This window comes from Hippocampus bargibanti, linkage group LG10, assembly GCF_051943395.1.
Source record: "Hippocampus bargibanti isolate YZ-2025 linkage group LG10, ASM5194339v1, whole genome shotgun sequence".
NCBI classification, from domain to species: Eukaryota; Metazoa; Chordata; class Actinopteri; order Syngnathiformes; family Syngnathidae; genus Hippocampus; species Hippocampus bargibanti.
The window spans coordinates 16,893,694-16,916,702 of record NC_142743.1 but is presented as its reverse complement, the minus strand read 5'-3'; the positions used below and the strand labels follow the sequence as shown (position 1 = coordinate 16,916,702).

General features: G+C 40.9%; 2 protein-coding genes across 4 annotated transcripts; both read right to left on the bottom strand.

Annotated features, from left to right (window-relative positions):
* Positions 1 to 999: 999 nt before the first annotated feature.
* elf2b (E74 like ETS transcription factor 2b) lies at positions 1,000 to 21,450 on the bottom strand. 2 transcript variants are annotated; one of them, XM_089006213.1, is made up of 10 exons: positions 21,314 to 21,450; positions 17,634 to 17,801; positions 17,299 to 17,530; positions 12,198 to 12,311; positions 7,638 to 7,862; positions 6,181 to 6,264; positions 5,909 to 6,104; positions 5,445 to 5,828; positions 4,874 to 5,048; positions 1,000 to 2,859 (listed from the first exon to the last, which is right to left on the bottom strand). In XM_089006213.1, exons 2-10 carry the CDS (start codon positions 17,706 to 17,708, stop codon positions 2,287 to 2,289), a joined length of 2,058 nt encoding a protein of 685 aa, XP_088862339.1. In that variant the 5' UTR covers positions 17,709 to 17,801; positions 21,314 to 21,450; the 3' UTR covers positions 1,000 to 2,286. The 2 variants fall into 2 exon arrangements, with proteins under 2 accessions (XP_088862339.1, XP_088862338.1); XM_089006212.1 differs by lacking the exons at positions 12,198 to 12,311; positions 17,299 to 17,530; positions 17,634 to 17,801; positions 21,314 to 21,450 and having other exon boundaries at positions 5,909 to 6,101; positions 7,638 to 8,488.
* On the bottom strand, positions 8,562 to 10,995 carry LOC148892698 (ETS-related transcription factor Elf-2-like). 2 transcript variants are annotated; one of them, XM_089006215.1, is made up of 3 exons: positions 9,637 to 10,995; positions 9,365 to 9,560; positions 8,562 to 9,284 (listed from the first exon to the last, which is right to left on the bottom strand). In XM_089006215.1, exons 2-3 carry the CDS (start codon positions 9,394 to 9,396, stop codon positions 8,897 to 8,899), a joined length of 420 nt encoding a protein of 139 aa, XP_088862341.1. In that variant the 5' UTR covers positions 9,397 to 9,560; positions 9,637 to 10,995; the 3' UTR covers positions 8,562 to 8,896. The 2 variants fall into 2 exon arrangements, with proteins under 2 accessions (XP_088862341.1, XP_088862340.1); XM_089006214.1 differs by having other exon boundaries at positions 9,365 to 9,557.
* Positions 21,451 to 23,009: the final 1,559 nt, after the last annotated feature.

The following is a 23,009-nucleotide window of genomic DNA, read 5'->3' as shown; positions in this document are numbered from 1 at the left end:
CATCAAACAATTTTCTACTTTCTAATTTCCTAAGCCTTAAAACTACACAAAATATACCTTGTTGTATGTATAGTAAATGTGCTATGGTTTTATAATTAAAGAAATAAACTGTACTGTATAATACTCATTTTCTTTACCTTTGTGACGGTCGTTGATGGCTTGATTAAACATTTGAGGAACGTAGCCTTCTTCTTTCACCATCTTGAGGAATGATCCCTTGGAGGTGCTTTCTCTCCGATAATTTTACGCTTTTCCTCATCAATTGTGTTCTGTTTAGCTGGGTTGATTGCTTTTTGCATCAAGTGTACAAATGGCTTGTGCGGGTTATTTGTGGAGCCTGATTGATGGGACATTTTAACCTTTCCAGTCTACACTTTTGAACTATCAAAGTTGAAACAAGTCTAAATTTCACTGTTTTCTATCCATTTTATCACCATTTCACTTTTGTTTCTTTCAAGCCGTCCTCTCAATTTCATGTGTTTTCTCACTGTCTCTCTGTCGTCTGCCTCTCTCTTTAAAGTTTAACCTCCCGCCCCCTCACTGCTGCGTTCTTGACCAATCACGTGGCTTTAACCGACACTATTTTGTTTGTTTTGGAGGAAGGCCTCACTCGCTCTTTGTCTGTAAAGCCCCACCCCCTCACTGCTGCGTTCATGACCAATCACATGGCTTTAACCAAAGAAACCGTCGGCCACCATTTTCTTGTTAGGAGAACAGGCTCGTTTGCGGACGGCACATCACTCATTGTGGCAGCTCTGTGTGTATCCCGAAAAATAGTTTGTATGCCAAGGTAAAATTTTCATAAATGTCACATTCGTAAACCGAAAAGTTCGTAAACCAAGGGGTTCGTAAATCGAGGTATCATTGTAATTTTAAATGAAGTAAATAAAGTAGTAATTTTATTCGGTTACCACTGTGGGGGAGGAGTATGTATAATTTTGTTCTTGTGTGGGTTGAAAAGACACATGCATTAATCTCACCCAAAACAACCAAAAACGGTTAAAATGTGTCAGTAAAATCTACTTTAATACACTTTGAAACAAGAGTACAACAAAATAGAATATACTTCAAATGTTGAATATACAAACAGTTCAGTCTGAACACAAAACTTCAGTATTTTCCCTCATTTGGTAAAAAAAAAATATGAAATGTAGGTGGATGGCCAATGTGACAGCAAAAAAAAATAAATGACCTTTCATAAGTGACCTCTGGGATTTGAAGACTGAAATCACATTCAGTATACTTAATACATCTGCTATCAATTAAAGAATAAAGTTATATACATGTTCCTATGGATTCTTTTATCTGAGACGTGGCAGTGTGGATTGGCTCAAAGTCAACTATTAGTTAAAAGAAATTAACCTCAATGATCATTCTGAATAACGGAGATCGATGGGATTTATATTTCTGATAATTTCATGGTGTTAACTGTCCAGTTCGCATGATTTGCTTCTATTGCCACAGCAAAGAATAAGAAAGAAGATGAACCCTTCTTTACATATTTGCTGACAATTTGTTAAACTGTGATTTCAATGGACTAAAAAAACAGGTTGGTTTGTTAAATTGAAAACAAAATCAGTGCTTAAACACACAAAAAAATCCTCACAAGCTGTTATTTCCAATCCTGTTGTTGCTGTAATACTGTGCTTGGTACAAGTTATGAAAAGATTTAAAAAAAAATATCAATAAATTCAACTTAAAGTTCATATAGTACATTAAGGAGGTCGAAATTAAAATCAAAGACTGCCCTGTTATTAGCTCTGTAAACTATGTATAGTAGCCATTTACATATATATAGTTCTACATATACTCCCTTGGGACCCATGTAGCACCAAACACACACAGACACACATTTGCACAGTGCCTGGAGTACAAATTGCTGGTTGAAAAATCGCACACAAAAAAAAAAATGTGTAAAATTTTCAGGCTTCTACATGCACACGTTTTTTGGGCCAATTAGAAGATATTGGACTTGTGTTCAAATCGCTTGTGTAGTGTTTCGGGCTGATGAGATTTACCGCTCGTGACGGGATTATCGTGAGTGGGCGTAGGGGGTAGTGATCGGGTTGGTCCCTTTCAAGTATTTGCATGTTGGGCTCCACAGAGTTGTCATTTTACGGGCTTGGCTGAAACGCTTCATGCAGCAGAGAGGAAAAACAAAAACGGCATTAAAAGTCCATCAAATTTCTGCTGGTTATCTCAAGTGTAATAAAAAAAGGTTTCATGTACAAAGTGATTCACTCGAGTGGGGGGGCGGGGGGAGCACGTGTGACCGACCGGTGGATTTTAACACTCTGGCTCTTCTGTCTTCACCACTTCGATGGATTCCAGTTTGATTGGCGCATCCGATGAGGCGCTTTTGACGCTACCTTGATTCAGCGGAACAGCGACCGTCACGGGTAAGCGCACCGCTTGGACTTGGGCGCCGGCAGCCTGGAGCTCGTCCCCTCCCACCACCAGCTCTGAGCTGTTGAAAAGGCCAGCGACCACACGCGGCTGTGGTGAAGCCGACCTCTCGGCCGTCGCCAGCGTTACCGCACTCCCCGATGGCTGCGCCGCAGCAGCAGGCTGCTGTTGTTGTTGTTGTTGCGCTTGCGTGGGCACAGATAGCCTCATAACCTGCGCTCCCGAGGTCACACTGACCGGAGTCAGGGTCTGCATCGTGAGTGGGTTTCCCAAGAGGCTGATGCCAGCTGCAGGCGCGCTGACACCAGGTTTGGCGGCGCCCGTGGGGGTCTGCAGCTGGCATTGAGCTAACTGGTGAGCTGGGATGGTGATGATCTTGGCCAGCTGGACGGTGATCTTCTCGCCATTCTCTCGTGTGGCCGGCACCATGGTGGGGATGGTCTGGATCACAACCTAGAGCCAACAAAAAAAAAAATAATTGTGCCCTGATGGAGAATAACAATCATGATCATATTTAAAAGTTTCATGCTGTTATCTGCTTCGTCAACAGGTGTGACTCGAATACACAATTGAAGCACAGACAACCTGGGGTCAATCTGAGGTCAACAGACATAGCTTGTTAAACTGTCATCTTCATCTAGGAGATCTGGCCTTGGGCAGAATTTAGGACTTTATCACCGGAGCAATTTACTACTTGAAACTCCTTCACAGGAAGAGCTGATTAGCCAGGTTACAAATTTATCAGTTCATGGAAAAGACAATGTTTTATTGCTTACAGCTGTTCGTGCTTAGAACTCAAGAGGTGTGGTATTCTGATCAAGAAAACTATGTTTTACTAATGTTTCACTTTAATTTGCATTTACACGCAATAAATAGCTTAGCAGAGAGCTACAGAATTCAGGCGTCTGTCATGAATGGCTACGTCTCCTGCCAGCAGTAAAAAGACAATCTTTCTGGTTTCGAGTCTTTGTCGACAGTCTCCGATCGAACATCTCTGACATACCCCAAGGGACATACTGAGGCAAATTGACAGTGAACTCATCTCAATAAAAGACTTTCAATGTTTGCAAACATGGCTTCCAAGATGCACGCACATCTTAATCGCAAAGACAAGGATTCTTAAATAGCTCCTCAGTCCAATTCTCATGTCATAAATCTCATAACATAATCTTTTGCGGGTTTTTTGTCTAAAAGACACGTTTACCTACACAAATTCCATCAAAGACTAAATTTATAGCATCTAAAATACCCAAAACACGCAGGACGACATTTTTAGTCAAATGCAAAACACCAAGAAAAATGACTTAAAGTGTCCCAAAATGACTTCAAAATGACCCCGGAAATTGCGAGTTTCAGAAGGCCCAGCCCCCTTGTTCGTGACGTCACACCAGGATGTCTCAGATTCAGAGAACATGCTTTCTTGTTACTCATCCAGTTATGAATATGATTCAAATAATTCTGAAGAGGAAAGCATAAATGTTTGCAATCGATTAAAGAATTCCTTCCGTGTCATTTTGAGGCATCTGGACTGCAATGTAGCGTCACAGAAAATGCACAAGATGGCGCCTAAGCTCCGTTGGAAATGGGCTGATTTGTCTACTGGGAATTTATGTCAACTGTTATCAAATACAGTAAAGTCTCGTTATATCGATATTCTCGGGAGTCAGAAAAAATATCGATATAACCGGGACAATCGATACATCCGACCCTGCGCGCATGTAATTTTCTCCTTGCGTTCATAGAAATAATATCGTAATAAGCGGTACTATCGATATAACCGATATTGATATAACGAGACTTTACTGTAGTAGTCTTGGTGCAACACACAACGATTCACCATCACGTTATTTATGTGTTTTCCTTCTAATTTCGCCATCAACACAACATTTTCAGACCAAATAAAGTGCCCAAAATGCATTGTGTGTCGCTTTCTCGCTCAGGGGAATTCCAGACGCGACGTCACGCCAGGCATCGTCATCAACTCGAAAACAAGACTTCCGGAATATTCAGCGTGAGTCTTAAAACGTAAAATATAGCTATATGCGGTGGAATCTTTGTAAAATACGCTCAGTAGAAGTCATTTTACAAATTATTCACATAACTTTTCCGAAGGCGTCGGTTGTCCTTTACAAGTCATTTTTATTGGTGTGTTGCGTTTGGCTAAAAATATCAGCCTGTGTGTTTTGGGTATTTTAGATGCTATAAAACGTTTTTCTGATGTCAGTTAGGAAACGAAAAAAATGGTATCAGTTGTCCTTTAACGTTCAGCAGCGTATTGTTAAAAGAAGTTGTTGTTTGTAAGCTTTGCCTAAACCTATCCACTTCCTGTCAGCCATTTTGGAAACTACGTTATCACCGCACGTCCAGCAGAAGCCAAGAGCTGCGACAGAATAACTTATTTTGAAGATTAATGCTTGGGAAATGGATTAATGTGAAAAAAAAAATCCCAAAATGGAGGCAAACACACCTTCTGTTGAGAGTTGGCGGCTCCAGCGGCAGCACCAAGGGCGGAAGTGGTGGATAGGATGGTGGTATGGCCGGCTGCCCCCGTCCTGACCGCTGGTTGCTGCATGGCAACCGTCGAAATCTTCTGACCCAATGATGTCATAACGACCGGCACCTGCATGGCGACTCGCACGGTCCTGGAAAACATGCATATGAGGAGCGGACGGACGGGTTATGCTACTGGTTGCCAAAATTTTCAATATTGGAAACATCACTTGGGAATAAACAAAATTTTTACAACCGTGTAAGCGGATTCCGATTCGGCATTGTAATGAAGTTGTCCAAAAAACGATTTTGCCATTAGAGAGATGAAAACAGCAGATTTCACACTAACTGGATTGAACAAAAATGCTCTTTGCCAAGATGGTTTCTCAAATCTGGACTTTTTTTCCACTCCCACTCCCTTTCCAAGTCACACTTTCAATGGGACTTTGGGGGGAATAGGACATCCATTCTTGTCCATTTTTAACAGGTTAGGAAAGACAATCAAAATCTTCAACCGTGCAGCATCTTGCCTGCACTCCAGTTCTCACCTGGGCCCGGACGCATTTGAAAGGACAGTTGCAATCTGACTGCCATCTCCCAAGGCGCTCGCCGTCCCCGAGGCACTGGCCGGCGCCATCTTGTCACCTGCGGGCGCATTGCCTCTGTTGCCGCCGCGGAGGATGTTGGGCTTTTTGAGGGACACCTCGGAGCTCTTCCTGAAGGACAGCTGGGAACTCTTCAGCACGACATTTGGCGGCTGCACTATGCGCCGGTAAGACACCGTCGTCGTCTCCGAGCGCATCGGCACATCGGCGACGGACATTTCCGTCTTGTCGTCGTCAATTATCACAAGATTTTTGGGCATTTCTTTAAACTGGTAAACCAGACGCTGGCCTTCGACTTTGGCGAGGATTCCACGCTGGTAGTAATATCTACAAAAAGGACAACACCATTTGTGAGGGGAGGAAATGTGTTAACAAAAAGGAGGTGGACAACGATGTGACATGCTCACCTAAGCGCCCGACCCATGGTTTCATAGTTCATATCTGGCTTGTTTTTGTGTTTTCCCCACAGCTTGGACACGGCCTTGGAGTCCACCAGTTTGAAGATGCCTTTTTCCCTGTGTGTCCACTTTATGTACCTTGGACATGTGTTCTTGTCCTGCAGGAGGTCCAACAGGAACTCCCATAAGTAGATGGTGCTTCCTGCTGGACATCAATTGAGTCAAATGTTGATCTGGGCTTTGGCCTCATGTCACTTTAATTGATTGACATGACACAATACCTTTCCCTTCTCTCGATTTCTTCCTGAGTCCAAGATCAACGGACCCATTCGAATACGACTGATTCGTTTTCAGTTTCCGTCCGGCTACAAAGTAAAAAGAAACAAATACATTTAAACGCCCAGTTCCATGTTAGTCTTAAAGGACAACCGACACCATTTTTTTTTGTTTACTAACTGACATCAGAAAAACGTTTTATAGCATCTAAAATACCCAAAACACGCAGGCTGATATTTTTAGTCACATGCAAAACACCAATAAAAATGACAAAGTGTCTCAAAACTGCCACAAAATGCACTCGGAAATGGCGAGATTCAGAAAGTCCCGCCCCCTTGTTTGTGATGTCACACCAGGTTACTCCTCTACAAAATACCTTGCTCCAGAATCAAAACAATGGCTTCAGAGAGTTCAGATTCTGAGAAGATGCTTTCTTGTTACTCACCCAGTTATGAATATGATTCAAATAGTTCTGAATAGGAAAGCATAAATGTTTGCAATCGATTAAAGAAGTCCTCCCGTATCAATTCGAGCTGTCTGGACTCCAATGTAGCATCCCAGGAAATGCACAAGATGGCGCACAAGCTCCGTTGGAAATGGGCTGATTTGTCTGCTGGGAATTACACCTTCTTTATGGTGTTACCGCAATTGGTAGTCTTGGTGCGACACACAACGATTCACCATGGCGTTATTTATGTAATTTCTTTATGGTGTTACCGCAATTGGTAGTCTTGGTGCGACACACAACGATTCACCATGGCGTTATTTATGTAATTTTGCTTCTAATTTCACGATCAACACAGTGTTTTCATGTGAAAAAAAAGTGCCCAAAATGCATTGTCGCTTTGTCGGTCAGAGGCGTTCCGAATGTGACGTCACTTCAGGAATCGTCATCAATTCGAAAACAAGACTTCCTGAATATTCAGCGCGAGTCTTAAAACAGAAAATATAGATATATGCAGTGGAATCTTTGTAAAATGCGCTCAGTAGAAGTCATTTGAAGTGATTTGACAAATTATGGACGCAACTTGTCCGGAGGTGTCGGTTGTCCTTTAAATGACACCCATTTTTGCATTTAGTCACAAACGCATGCAGCCATTGGAACTGCACGTAAATAATCAATTTGTGACAACATTGAAGGGAATGACATTTTTTTGACACTTTTCGCCTTACACACACTTTCTGGGAACCAATTAAGTTCGTAGGCCGAGGTATCACTGTACAATGTGAATGTGAATTTATTTCAAGCCTGGTATAACTTGAGCAGCGCAGTGTCAATCCAGCCCATGCAATGAGTAAAAGTTAACCCTGAGGTGAAACAATTATAATACTTTGAGAATACAAACAAAAATGTTTTTGTGCACTTGGTTTTTAAGGGAAGATAACACATCTTTCAGAGAATGTTAAAATACATTGTATCAATGCTGTGATTGCTCATGTAAACAGAATGGTTCTCATCTACCTCTCCTCTTCCTGACAGGCTCATGGTCATGTTCCGCCTCCGGCTCATCTATCAATTCACCTATATCTTCATCATCATCATCATCATCATCATCATCGTCGTCATCGTCCTCATCATTTTCGCAGCAGTCCTCTGTTGATATCTCCACCTCCGTCTCTGCTATGTCAGGACGCATGGTGGCATGGAGGAACTCTGGTGTTGCTACATATGGAGGGACAAAAGATTCTAGACAGAGGTAGAGGGAAAGCGTCATAAATCTATGAGGGATTTAAGAGCTGGTGGGTGTGAACGTCCTCATGCTGGGAATTACGATTTTTTTTTGTCTTGAAATTAGATTAAAGGACAACCGATGTCACTTTTTTGTTTCCTAACTGACATCAGAAAAACGTTTTATAGCATCTAAAATACCCAAAACACGCAGTATGATATTTTTATTCAAATGCAAAACATCAATAAAAATGACTTAAAGTGTCCAAAATCTGCAAAAAAATTGAGCTGCGAATTGGGCATTTTCAGAAAGTCCCGCCCCCAGTTCGTGACGTCACGCCAAGACATCTTACATTGCTGGAGAATCAAAACAAAGGCTTCAGATTCGGATAATATGCTTTCTTGTTACACATCCAGTTATGAATATGATTCAAATAGTTCTGAAGAGGAAAGCATACATGTTTGCAATTGATTAAATGATTTATTCCGTGCCATTTTGAGGCAACATTTGGGGGAAATGTCTCACCCAAAAAGAGGCAGAAAATGGCCACCGAGCTCCGTTGAGGAATGAATGAGCCGGTTTCCACAGGCTGATAAATTCCTTGCATGGAGCTTGGACGCCCTCTTCTGGCTCTTTCTGGTGCAACACGAGGTTTTCAGACCAAACAAGCATTGACGTGATGGAAGAACTGCTACACTGTATCCTTCCAAAATTTTCAATATTGGAAACATCACTTGGGAATAAACAAGATTTTTACAACCGTGTAAGCGGATTCCGATTCGGCATTGCAATGAAGTTGTCCAAAAAACGATTTTGCCATTAGAGAGATGAAAACAGCAGATTTCACACTAACTGGATTGAACAAAAATGCTCTTTGCCAAGATGGTTTCTCAAATCTGGACTTTTTTTCCACCCCCAAGGACCCTTTCCAAGTCACACTTTCAATGGGACTTTGGGGAGAATAGGACATCCATTCTTGTCCATTTTTTAACAGGTTAGGAAAGACAATCAAAATCTTCAACCGTGCAGCATCTTGCCTGCACTCCAGTTCTCACCTGGGCCCGGACGCATTTGAAAGGACAGTTGCAATCTGACTGCCATCTCCCAAGGCGCTCGCCGTCCCCGAGGCACTGGCCGGCGCCATCTTGTCACCTGCGGGCGCATTGCCTCTGTTGCCGCCGCGGAGGATGTTGGGCTTTTTGAGGGACACCTCGGAGCTCTTCCTGAAGGACAGCTGGGAACTCTTCAGCACGACATTTGGCGGCTGCACTATGCGCCGGTAAGACACCGTCGTCGTCTCCGAGCGCATCGGCACATCGGCGACGGACATTTCCGTCTTGTCGTCGTCAATTATCACAAGATTTTTGGGCATTTCTTTAAACTGGTAAACCAGACGCTGGCCTTCGACTTTGGCGAGGATTCCACGCTGGTAGTAATATCTACAAAAAGGACAACACCATTTGTGAGGGGAGGAAATGTGTTAACAAAAAGGAGGTGGACAACGATGTGACATGCTCACCTAAGCGCCCGACCCATGGTTTCATAGTTCATATCTGGCTTGTTTTTGTGTTTTCCCCACAGCTTGGACACGGCCTTGGAGTCCACCAGTTTGAAGATGCCTTTTTCCCTGTGTGTCCACTTTATGTACCTTGGACATGTGTTCTTGTCCTGCAGGAGGTCCAACAGGAACTCCCATAAGTAGATGGTGCTTCCTGCTGGACATCAATTGAGTCAAATGTTGATCTGGGCTTTGGCCTCATGTCACTTTAATTGATTGACATGACACAATACCTTTCCCTTCTCTCGATTTCTTCCTGAGTCCAAGATCAACGGACCCATTCGAATACGACTGATTCGTTTTCAGTTTCCGTCCGGCTACAAAGTAAAAAGAAACAAATACATTTAAACGCCCAGTTCCATGTTAGTCTTAAAGGACAACCGACACAATTTTTTTTTGTTTACTGACATCAGAAAAACGTTTGATAGCATCTAAAATACCCAAAACACGCAGGCTGATATTTTTAGTCACATGCAAAACACCAATAAAAATGACTTAAAGTGTCTCAAAACTGCCACAAAATGCACTCGGAAATGGCGAGATTCAGAAAGTCCTGCACCCTTGTTTGTGACGTCACACCAGGTTACTCCTCCACAAAATACCTTGCTCCAGAATCAAAACAATGGCTTCAGAGAGTTCAGATTCTGAGAAGATGCTTTCTTGTTACTCACCCAGTTATGAATATGATTCAAATAGTTCTGAAGAGGAAAGCATAAATGTTTGCAATCGATTAAAGAAGTCCTTCCGTATCAATTCGAGCTGTCTGGACTCCAATGTAGCATCCCAGGAAATGCACAAGATGGCGCACAAGCTCCGTTGGAAATGGGCTGATTTGTCTGCTGGGAATTACACCTTCTTTATGGTGTTACCGCAATTGGTAGTCTTGGTGCGACATACAACGATTCACCATGGCGTTATTTATGTAATTTTGCTTCTAATTTCACGATCAACACAGTGTTTTCATGTGAAAAAAAAGTGCCCAAAATGCATTGTCGCTTTGTCGGTCAGAGGCGTTGCGAATGTGACGTCACTTCAGGAATCGTCATCAATTCGAAAACAAGACTTCCTGAATATTCAGCGCGAGTCTTAAAACGTAAAATATAGCTATATGCAGTGGAATCTTTGTAAAATGCGCTCAGTAGAAGTCATTTGAAGTGATTTGACAAATTATGGACGCAACTTGTCCGGAGGTGTCGGTTGTCCTTTAAATGACACCCATTTTTGCATTTAGTCACAAACGCATGCAGCCATTGGAACTGCACGTAAATAATCAATTTGTGACAACATTGAAGGGAATGACATTTTTTTGACACTTTTCGCCTTACACACACTTTCTGGGAACCAATTAAGTTCGTAGGCCGAGGTATCACTGTACAATGTGAATGTGAATTTATTTCAAGCCTGGTATAACTTGAGCAGCGCAGTGTCAATCCAGCCCATGCAATGAGTAAAAGTTAACCCTGAGGTGAAACAATTATAATACTTTGAGAATACAAACAAAAATGTTTTTGTGCACTTGGTTTTTAAGGGAAGATAACACATCTTTCAGAGAATGTTAAAATACATTGTATCAATGCTGTGATTGCTCATGTAAACAGAATGGTTCTCATCTACCTCTCCTCTTCCTGACAGGCTCATGGTCATGTTCCGCCTCCGGCTCATCTATCAATTCACCTATATCTTCATCATCATCATCATCATCATCATCATCGTCGTCATCGTCGTCCTCATGATTTTCGCAGCAGTCCTCTGTTGATATCTCCACCTCCGTCTCTGCTATGTCAGGACGCATGGTGGCATGGAGGAACTCTGGTGTTGCTACATATGGAGGGACAAAAGATTCTAGACAGAGGTAGAGGGAAAGCGTCATAAATCTATGAGGGATTTAAGAGCTGGTGGGTGTGAACGTCCTCATGCTGGGAATTACGATTTTTTTTTTGTCTTGAAATTAGATTAAAGGACAACTGATGTCACTTTTTTGTTTCCTAACTGACATCAGAAAAACGTTTTATAGCATCTAAAATACCCAAAACACGCAGTATGATATTTTTATTCAAATGCAAAACATCAATAAAAATGACTTAAAGTGTCCAAAATCTGCAAAAAAATTGAGCTGCGAATTGGGCATTTTCAGAAAGTCCCGCCCCCAGTTCGTGACGTCACGCCAAGACATCTTACATTGCTGGAGAATCAAAACAAAGGCTTCAGATTCGGATAATATGCTTTCTTGTTACACATCCAGTTATGAATATGATTCAAATAGTTCTGAAGAGGAAAGCATACATGTTTGCAATTGATTAAATGATTTATTCCGTGCCATTTTGAGGCAACATTTAGGGGAAATGTCTCACCCAAAAAGAGGCAGAAAATGGCCACCGAGCTCCGTTGAGGAATGAATGAGCCGGTTTCCATAGGCTGATAAATTCCTTGCATGGAGCTTGGACGCCCTCTTCTGGCTCTTTCTGGTGCAACACGAGGTTTTCAGACCAAACAAGCATTGACGTGATGGAAGAACTGCTACACTGTATCCTTTCAGCAAGAGTCTTAAAATGTAAAATATAGCTATATGCGGTGGAATCTTTGTAAAATACGATCAAAAGAAGTCATTTGAAGCCATTTTACAAATTATGGACATAACTTGTCCGGAGACGTCGGTTGTCCTTTAAGTATTTGGATGGAAAAAAGAGTAGTTTAGCATGATAGCCAAGAATATAAGCTACTAACTTAGATATATGAAGATGGCACAAAACAAACAGGATTAGAGCCCCAATAGAAGATCGAAATGTGAATTTACCTGGACTGCAATCTTCTCTGACACTGCACGGTGAGTCCATATGAAGCAGAGCCTCTGCAGCCTCAATGGTTTTATCAGAGCAGTGTACATTGGTGCCATGGACGGAGGCCTCAACTGGGAAAACAAAAACAAAACCCCCAAAAATATGTAGAAATATTCATCTGTGATGTTACTGCTGAAATATACAATTGGACTACAATATTTAAGACATTCCATGAATTGTTACATGACATTGTCAAGAGATAGGATTGATGGTTTTTTTTCGGCAAATGTGGTGTGGCTTGATGACGAAGTGTATTTATTAGACATTCTAAAACAAACTTTGCTATACAGTGTACAACATGTGGAGCAAATATCATACAAAACAATAAAAAATAATAACTAAGAGAGCACAAAATAGTAAAACTAAAATCAAGTCTGAGTCATGCTGAGTCAAATGCCAAAAAATACAACTTAATCTACACAGTTGTGAAAAATAGTTTATCACTAACAGTAACAAGCGTAATCCGTATTCGTCAAAAGTAATCACATCAACGTAGCACAGATGGGTCCAATGACACCAAAGATTGTTTCTTTACATCAGTTTAAGTTAGGAGTTTAAGACTGCACCTTGTATATTTCTACGTATGAGTTTTTGCCCCTTTCTGTATTGTTAAATTGATATTTTTAATGATCTGCAAAATGAAAAAAGATGAACATTTGAAAAACAACAGACATGAGACACAAAACAAAAAAATATTGAAAGAACTGCCACAAAATACACAAATGTAAGTAATTTTATTTTCTTGATACTTTGGACACACCATTAAGTTTAGCAATTGTCAAGGGAAACAACATTTGATATGAGCGCGTCTGGGGACCAGAGAAGAGACAGAGAGCACCTGCTGTTGTCAACCAAAGGCGAGAAACACGAGACCCTATCAGTGTCCACGCTCCATTTTTGGCAATTGCTCTGAAGCAATAGGTGCCACATAAGGCTATCTTTAGATTGACGCACTGTTCCCAAACACACAAGAACATGATGTCGACGTATGCCCAAGCACAGAAAAAACCTGCGATATATTAAAACAACTGTAGTCGAGGTGCTAAATTTTTTTAAACCAAATTTGCCGTACAAAAGCATTGAACCGCAAACGTAATACAATGGTCATCGTAAAATGAAAGTATATCGAATATGTCGTTTATTTATTACAGTTTGCAAGCATTTGGGAGCGAATGCAAAGTTTCTATATGATTAATTGAACCATTTCTAACAAATGCATTCGAGTCTTCCGAACCAGCGACAGGATTAACGGAGTTGGACAAAAAGTAGTTCTGCAAATGACTTCCGTGTTTACAGTCCAAAACCTTTCCCTCCAGTTCTCTTCAAATAAGCGTCCAAATCCAGGTGTCACTCAACAAGGGCAGCTACAATCATTGGATAAGGCCCCGGCTATAAATCCGCCTATTGTGACGCTAATCTGCGTTCGCAATGACGTTGCTTAAAACAGCAAACGCCATTTGCCTGGAGGTGTGTCGATCAAAATATCAACACCTCCTTCATTCGCACAACGCTTCCGCTATCAAAATAGGATTGAAAACGTTGACAGATTCGTTTCACGAGAAGGGTTTTTGACGTTGTTTATAAAAAAACACAAACGAGATAACACCAAAACATTTAGTTCGAGCGATCATAGACTTGAAGCCGAGCTTCAGACCGACTGATGGGAGGAAAAGCGAGAGGGAGGCCGCCCCACGCTGCGACCACAAGCGACACAACACGTTCACGGAAACAATAGAAACATTAACATCAGCGTCGTAAAAATAAAGCGCAGTTCACGCCTCATGAAACACAAAATTCTGACCAAATAACCAAGATCTAATGACTGTGGGACATAAAAGATAAAAATGGGCATTTAGATCGCGTTTACCGCAACAAATATATTATAGGACAATCGTGTGCGGTGAAAAAAAATAAAATCATTATAGCCCCTCATAGTTTAATGCATAAATGTTGCTAATTTCAACTCTTGCAACTAAAACCACATGTCCTTCCAGCCAGACAGCGTGGCAAAGACGTAGGAAAGACAAGAGTTTCACACTTCCTGGTTTTCCAGAGCCGTTCCGACACGCAGTAATCGCCAACACACAAACACGTTGTTGCTGACATCGATGGTCCTCCATGCAAAAGAGCCAAATTGCAGACTAACTAGTAACCGCGCAAAACGGTGATCTCTGTCTCATTTTCTGCCTCCATGCTTAAACAACTCGAAGAAGGTTAGCAAAGCAGGCAGGTTGCTACCAAGGTGATCACTTCCTGATAGTCCTCCATTACTCCAGCAGCCTACGCTGCCGAGTGAGCGACCCCGCTTTAGGTTAACACTTGCCTTGCATTACAGCAACTCTCCAACTAGGTGAACTGCACATAACAACACATTACCGGCTCTGATGAGTAGATCAAGCTGATTTGCGTGCCCGTCACGTTGCGAAGTCGCCATGTTTCTCCTTGCTGAAGATTCACATTGACTTCTCACTAAATTGTACGGGAAGCAACTATCTCAAATCACTCCGCCACCCGTAGGAAATCGTCCAATTCAAATGGATATGTAACCACCCCAAGTGAATGTATTCTTCCGCAGCAGAAACAGGAAATCCTTCCGTAGCCCCCGCCACTTGTGTGAAACTGAAGACGTCAACTCAAGCAGCAGCGAGGAATCTTTTCACCCAGCCGTAAAAAAACATGCAGTATTAAAATTCAAATTTTTGCAAAACAAAATACACTGTTCTCTAACTTGGTTTTTGCGCGCGGTTTCATGGTGTGGCTGCATTTTGCACACGGATAACCAGCTATACAAACTATACATATCCTACTACATACAAACTATATATATATATATTGAAGGGAATTCAGCTGTTAAGTAGGTACAGGTAGCATCAATCTAATTCCAAAGTCACGTTGTTCAGTAGTAAGTGATGTCCATAACTTTAATAATAATACATTTGCTGCTGTGAAATGTAAGTGTCTCCACTGTGAGACTAATAAAGATAAATACAATCAAATCCATCCATTATATATGCCACCTTTTCCTCAGCCACTTATCCCAGATGAATTTGTGTGAGGCAGGCAGGGATACACAAGAGACTGGTCACTAGGTCAATCGCAAGGCGCAGAGAGAAATAATATTCACCGCTGTATACAATTTAGAGTATTTAACGACCCTAACACGCATGCTGTTAGATTGTGGGAGGAAGTCAAAGTAACTGAGGATACCCTATGCACGCACAGGGAAAACATGTAACACTACACAGGAAGGATGAGATTGGAACACCAAATCTCAAAATGGTGAGGCTTGACCCACTCTTCCAACTTGCTGGGGACACATCGAGTTGTTAAAACACACAAAAAAAAACAACAAAAACCACTATTCACTGTCTACAATTTAACTCCATGTTCCAACTCCAAAATTAATTATAGTATTACAATTATTGCTGTCGAAAAAAAACATTCAAACTCAAACATAATTTTGAATACAGGACCTAATACATGATGTATTTTTTTTGTGTGTGTTAACTGCTTATTCCAGTTGGAGAAAGCTGGAATTAACCAAAGATGGCTTCGGGTGAGAGGCAAAGTACACGTTGATATGATCTAGAGTCAAAAACAAAACTGAGTTTTCACATTCACACGGTTGGCCAAACACGTTTGTAGACTTAGGGACAGAGCTGGGGACGAGAAGAGATACCATGCAAGCTCACCGAAGACATGAAAGCGAGTGAGACTTCTACTATAATGAGTAGTAATTGAGACAACTCTTTAAAAGTACACTGCTAACACCATACATATTCATGACAACCGCAATCAACTTTGTGTGTATTAATTAGAATGGTTTAAAAAATGTATAATTACAGGACGTATTGGGAATCTTGTCCACAGGATGGCAGTGTCTACCCGTGAGGATAAATAATGGGCGTCAGTCAGCTCAAGTATATCACTGTACACAATTAGAGTACGTAGTGTGTTCAAGTATACACGTTAAGCTGTAATGTTAATGTATAGGTTACTTTTTTAAAACATATTTTAATGGGACATACTTTGCTTTGTGTAACTGTATACTGGATTTGCTGCCCACTCAAAATAAGTCCTCATACACGCATTGATGTCCAAACCACTGGCAACAAAAATAAATACTGTACACCTCTGAAAGAAAATGTGATAATGTGGCCCAAGGATACATTTTCCTCCACGGTACTGTGACTTGTTACAGCAAAAAAAGTATTTGGCTTATAAAATTGGACTAAGCGTGTTAGATTTGATTCCTGTTCTCTCACACACTCACATACATTTTGTTTACTTGATGTTTACTGTGGCCTCTCATGCCAGGAAAATATGGAAAATAAAGAATTGTTGCTCTAGATTAAAATGGCTGAAATTAAATAAAAGAAGATTGACACTTTCTGGGATTGACATTTTTTGGGACGCTACATTGGAGTCCTGACGGCTTGAATTGATACGGAAGGACTTTTTTAATTGATTGTAAACATTTATGCTTTCCTCTTCAGAACTACAGTAAAGTCTCGTTATATCGATATTGGTTATATCGATAGTACTGCTTATTACGATACTATTTCTATGAACGCAAGGAGAAAATTTACATGCCGCAGGATCGGATATATCGATAGTCCGGTTATATCTATATTTTTTCCGACTCCCGAGAATATCAATATAACGAGACTTTACTGTACTTGAATTATATTCATCACTGGATGAGTAACAAGAAAGCATCTTCTCTGAATCTGAAGCCATTGTTTTGATTCTAGAACAAGGCAAGATGTCCTGGCGTGACGTCACAATCAAGGGGGCGGGACCTTCTGAAACTCGCCATTTCCGGGGTTATTTTGAAGTAGTTTTGGGACACTTTCACTCATATTTATTGGTGTTTTGCATTTGACTAAAAATATCAGCCTGCGTGTTTTGGGTATTTTAAATGCGCTAAAACGTTTATCTGATGTCAGTTAGGAAACAAAAAATGGGTGTCGGTTGTCCTTTAAGTTCTTATAGTGTGGCAAGTACTTTTACGGATGAATTGAAGTTATACTTAATACAGAAGAACTGATATCTCACCTGCCCTCCTTTCGGACTCCACATCTTGCTCACTGCTCACTTCCTGCATGATGTATGTTTCGTTGCCATATACCACCACCTGGGCTGAATAACCCGGTTCTTCAGGTAAAATGGCCTCCGCAATGACAGTTGGGCAGGTGTCAGTTTCTCTCCCATCATCTAACTCTTCGACTTCACACTCGCCCTCCACTTCACCCTCCATCTCCAGGTCCACATCAAACTCACTGTCCTGCTGGCACATGTAGCAAGCAAGACGGTGAACAATATTACACTTGGGAAGGAAAACAGCAAGTTGTTGTTTTGTGTTTATTTTCTTGTGTGTCCTTTCAACCAACCTTCTGTGGGTCCTCCACTGCTGTGACATACTCGAGCACTGTTCCACTGTTGTCAACCAGAACCACTGAGTTCATGATTCATGCTCATAAGTGACTGGCAGTCACAGCCTGTGACTTCGGACGGCACCTCTGACTGGTGGCTTCCACCACAGGAGTGAAAGATCGGCCCTGGAAAGAGAAGACAGCCTAAACAACATGCATGCAATAGAATGAAATGATGAGAAAAACCAAGTGAGTTTTTCCAAAACACGTGGCAAAATAATAAAGTTGCAGCCTTTTTTGCAGTTCACAACATGCTGGAGTTTCCTTCCTATTGTTTTTTTTCCAGCAGGAAGTTCCAGAGTGCTATTACAGACCAACTGTACTGGTATAAAAGCATTCCTTGAAAATGCCATAGTGTCCAGTTATAAAGAACGCAGGATGAACTGGAACCACGGAGAGCCGATACACCCCGTGGGAAAACAAAACATAACTCTGATGGTGGAAATATACAGTCAATATTTTAGTGTTGCCTTTCACTAAGACATTACACAAGTTTGTTTTATTTTGCAGGAACGATCATTGAAAAGATAATTCGATGATCGTAACAGAAATATCATCACAATATTGCGGGACTGGAAAACACTGTTCACTTTAAAGTGTTGCCAAGCCAAGGATGGAACTGAGCAGAGTGAGATGGAACCAGTGGTGAAGCCTAAGACTCAGACAAGAGGTGATGTTGATTGAACAGATCTAGAGATCAGATGCACCCAACAAGTAAGAATGGACATTTGACAGTCGATCTAGTTAACATTATCCTCCTCTGGGACCGCAGCCCCGGGGCGCTGACTCTCGAACAGCCAGGCCAACGAACCTTCGTCCCGCACAAGAAACTCCCAAGTTGGGTTACTTAACATGCCCAACCTCCACAGTTTCATCATCTAAGACAAGCTGCAATTCCCATGGTTTCTGAACCCAGAATTCCAGAAAGAAGCGGAAGATGCAGAACGTCAGAAGCTGGAAGAGGATCTCCAGCGAGAATAACGGCAAGAATTTATCAGGGAGAGATTGGCACCCTGGACAGAAGGTGTTAATATTGTTGCATATGGGATCAAGTAAGCTACTGGCAAAGTGGCAGGGCCCATACGCTGTGACTAGGAGAATAGGACCTGTCACATATGACTTTCTCTGCCCTGACAACAAATGTTATTGCTGATTATTTGACAAGAATGTCTGAACTCTGAGGAGAGGGGGTGAATGATGTCATGATGCTAAAAGAAATGTTAAATAATTTTGTGTGTTCTGGATTTTGGATGGGAGAAAGGTGCACATTTCTCCCCATCCAAAACAGTAGAGTTGGGCGACCACTAATTGATTTAGACTGATTGAGAAGATGATTGCAACCACCTGGGAATGGCCAATTGCCGCTGGGACCTGATTGGCCAGAAGCTCAGGTGAAGCACCTTCAAAGCCAGCCTGAGCCAGTCACTTCGAGGAGGAAGAAGGACAAGCTGGAGAGCGGTGTTACCTGTGGTCTGTTGAAAGCTGATATCAACTTCAAATAAAGAAAACTCACGATACCCTTCCTGCATCTAGCTGAGTGAACTTTTATCCTCTTTCCACCTGCTTGCTGTATCGCCGCACGACAAATGACTTGTAAAGCGCCATCTTGAAGTCAAAACAACAAAACAAACAAACAAAATTAAAATTGTGACAACACAAAACACACAGTCTTTCAATCTTAAGCACGTTCTGCACCCTCTTTGTCGTATGAAGCCGTTCTAGATGAAAGAGAATAGGATCAAAGCGTCCTTTTCACCAGTGGATCATGGTGGAAAACCAAAACAACAACAAAAAAGCAAGGATCGTGAGGCCACTTGCTAACGGTTGCCTACTTGGGCGCCATCTTGGACTTCAATGTGGTGTGCCCCACATGACACCAAACTACTTTTTTGTTGTCTTATCAGAGTAAAATTTTGTCCTCGTCCTCTCCCGTGGAACTCTACTTTCGATTGCAAGCAGGAAATGCAAGTGTAACTATCAAAGTAATACAGTAAATAATGAAATAATTGATGCTCTGACATAATTTATCTAATCTCTTAACCACTTTAAAGGTGTCTTTAATCTATCGCCTTCTCCCTCTTTCCTTTGTGATTTTATTCCCCTGAGAGTGTAAACAATACAACTACTACTACTACTACTAATAATAATAATAATACATTTAATTTCCAAGCGCCTTTCAGATCACCCAAGGACACTTAACATTGAGTTTAGATTGTGACTTTTGAGATCTCCAAAATATATATTTTTTTCAAAATGATATGACAATCAAATGTATTGTGTTTTAATGAATTTTGTACCTCCTGTTTAGATTATCTTCATTTGTGGAAAAAAATGTGTTTTTGTTTATAATTGATAACATGATATATCAGCATTAATCATTTGATGCAGATCAACGTTACATCAAAATAAAATGAGAAAGGGGTAGCAATCACTGAGTGTTGTATACCATTTTTGTTATTTATGTTGAAATGTATACCATGGTATATTATTGTTGTGATATAAAATCACCAATATCGTAATAAAGGGCGGCCTGGTAGTAAAGTGGTTAGCACACAGACTTTCACAGTGCAGAGGTTGTGAGTTCAATCCCCGCTCCGACCACCCTGTGCGGCGTTTGCGTGCTCTGCCCTGGCCTGTGTGGGTTTTCTCCGGCCCCTTTGGTTTCCTCCAACATTTCAAAAACATGCATGCCAGGTTGATTGAACACTCCAAATCATCCTTTGGCGTAAGTGTGAGCGTGAATGGTTGCTAGTTTCTGTGTGCAAATGGTTCAGGGTGTCCCCCAACTACTGCCTGAAGACAGCTGGGATAGGCTCCAGCAACCCTCGCAGCACAAGTTAGGATAAAGCATGATGGAGAATGAACAAATGAATGAATGAATGATGACAGTTTTGTTTTCCATATTACTGTACCCAGATCTACTCATCATGCTTTCACAAAACGTCCAAATAACTTCATTCCCCTGACACTCAACCAATTCAAAGACAACCGTCGGATATGACGCAAAGCATTTTTGCTCCAATTTTTCGTCATGGAATTTATCCTGTTAACCTGGTGTCTTGGCCAGAAGAAATCTGTTAGGGGTGATGGTGGGCCACTTGGCTTTCAGGTCAATATGTAGCTACATTTGACAATTGCTTCATATTGAAAACAAGGTCTATGTACAGAATAGTAGATGCTAACATCTTTCCAATCTGGAATATTAAACACTCAAAACAAACCAAAACAAACACACGAATAAGAGACCAGTAATTCAGACCGGACTTGCAGGTTGCATTGATTCAGGAATCATAAAACCTGCTAGACAACTGCAAACAATTGCTCTGACCTCATTTTTCAGCTCAAACACAATCTTTTCACAAGCAATTCAATGCGACCCTTGCAGGATAGAACACATTTATTATATAATACTCTGTCTAGCTCATGTACATGGAAAATGATTGCTATGATCACTATTACTACGTCCAAAAATGCATTAATCTCTCAGTTTCCTTTACCTGAAAATATAGCATCACAAATGTTTGACCATTCTTCAAGAACCCTGTCGTTCAAGCCAGCTACAGTCTTAAGAATATTGCTCACAAGAAGGACATCAACATTATTCCAAGAAAAAGTGAAAGGACATCATCTATACTTACAAAACAGATGAGGCATCGCGTATACACTCCCCACTACCCAGAGCGTGTCAGACTTTCCAAGCCTTCCTATGTCCAGCACACTTCTTTCCATCTCCCCACTATGCCTCTGATGTGTGCATGTAGTTGTGGAAGGAGCAGTTAGCAACTCCATATAGCCCTGCCCTCATCACATGACAGGGGTGGAACCAATACATGCAGTAACAGTCACATGATTGATTTTTTTAAGTAAGTACAATAGCCCTTTTGTTGCAAGCTGCTAGTGAATCGTCAAAGACACAACGCCCTGCCCTGTGCCGGCCAATTCTCACAGACATACAATGATGACACCATGCAAAAAAAAAAAGTGTGACCTCAAATCCCTACCTGATATTGTACAGATACGGAATTTCTCAAAGTGATGTCCCCATACATATTGGACACTTTTCATTCTATTCAATCAGCACAAAATATTATTTATATGTTAAATAGATGCTGTATATATGCTGCTCTCAACAACCATATAAAATCAGCTTATTGCATACCGCTATCTGTCAATTGACTATGTTTCCTTATTGTATCGTATCCACTATGGGAAAAAAATCCATCCATCCATTATGGACGTATCCGTCCATTATTTAAACCGCTTTATCCTGAAGAGGCTCGCAGGCATGCTGGAGCTTATCACCACTGACTTTGGGTAGTGGCCAGGCTACACCCTGAACTAGTTGCGAAACAATTAGAGGGGGGGGGGGCACATATTCAATTAATTAAATTCTTGTTTATGGAGGTTCATTGATAACATACCAGAAAAAAAACACGTTTGAATTCATGTTAATTTTGTGATAAATTTCACACGTTAATGTAACAAGTTACACATTTTTACATTATGAAGCAATTGTTTCCATTTGAGGCTCCCAGTGGATCCCTGCGTATATACATTAAGTCGGCCTTCTTTTTTGTTTTAAACATATCATTTCTTTTTCAGCATTATTTTTTAAGTATCATAGAAGAAAGGATGGCAAACCAGTCAAAAGTTTATGTGTGGTAACAGTATTTTTATAGGTAAATTGATCACAATAAAACGTGAAAATGAATGTGTAAAAACTTGATAAGATATCTCATTATGTGAAAATGATGGTATTAAAATGTGAAACATTGCATGATTTAATGTAAACAATGAACTTTAACTTCCGGTTTAGTCATTGGTCTAATTTAGTAAAAAGTTCAAGGTTTAAAAAGATGAAAAAAAGAAGACACTCATACCAACAGAGGACTACAACACCAGTGACCTGAAACAGAAGGAATTGTTTCATATATGCCGAATGTGAAAGACACACTTATCAAGTTTTAAGATAATAACATAACACATTGGCACATGAAAATGTTCACGCTACCATGTGAACCTAATAATTGTCATTATTTTTTTAATCTTATGGTTTCGTGGTTAACCTGTGTATTAACAAGATGGCACAGACTCTCAAATCACATGAAGTCACACGAGCACAAAAACACATGTCAAAAGTCACCATCCCCAAGCAGGATACAGAGAAAATGATGATTGATGTGCTGGTTGGGCTTCCAGCAAGTAAGCCCTATGTAACTATCACTTCTCATTTTGTTGAGTCAAGAAATATTAAGTAATAATAATACATTTTATTTCTTAGCACCTTTCAAAACTCTCAAGGAAACAAGTTTCCATATACAGTACTTTACTTTT

Bases quoted from the DNA above. Each gene is read 5' to 3' on its own strand.
- elf2b (XM_089006213.1), bottom strand. From the start codon at position 17,708: ATGAACTCAGTGGTTCTGGTTGACAACAGTGGAACAGTGCTCGAGTAT. The intron at 7,863-12,197 runs GTAAATTCACAT...ACCTCTGTCTAG, and splicing joins CAGAGAAGATTGCAGTCCAG to AATCTTTTGTCCCTCCATAT. The intron at 6,265-7,637 runs GTAGATGAGAAC...TTTACTTTGTAG, and splicing joins GCCTGTCAGGAAGAGGAGAG to CCGGACGGAAACTGAAAACG.
- LOC148892698 (XM_089006215.1), bottom strand. From the start codon at position 9,396: ATGAACTATGAAACCATGGGTCGGGCGCTTAG. The intron at 9,285-9,364 runs GTGAGCATGTCA...TCCTTTTTGTAG, and splicing joins ACCATGGGTCGGGCGCTTAG to ATATTACTACCAGCGTGGAA.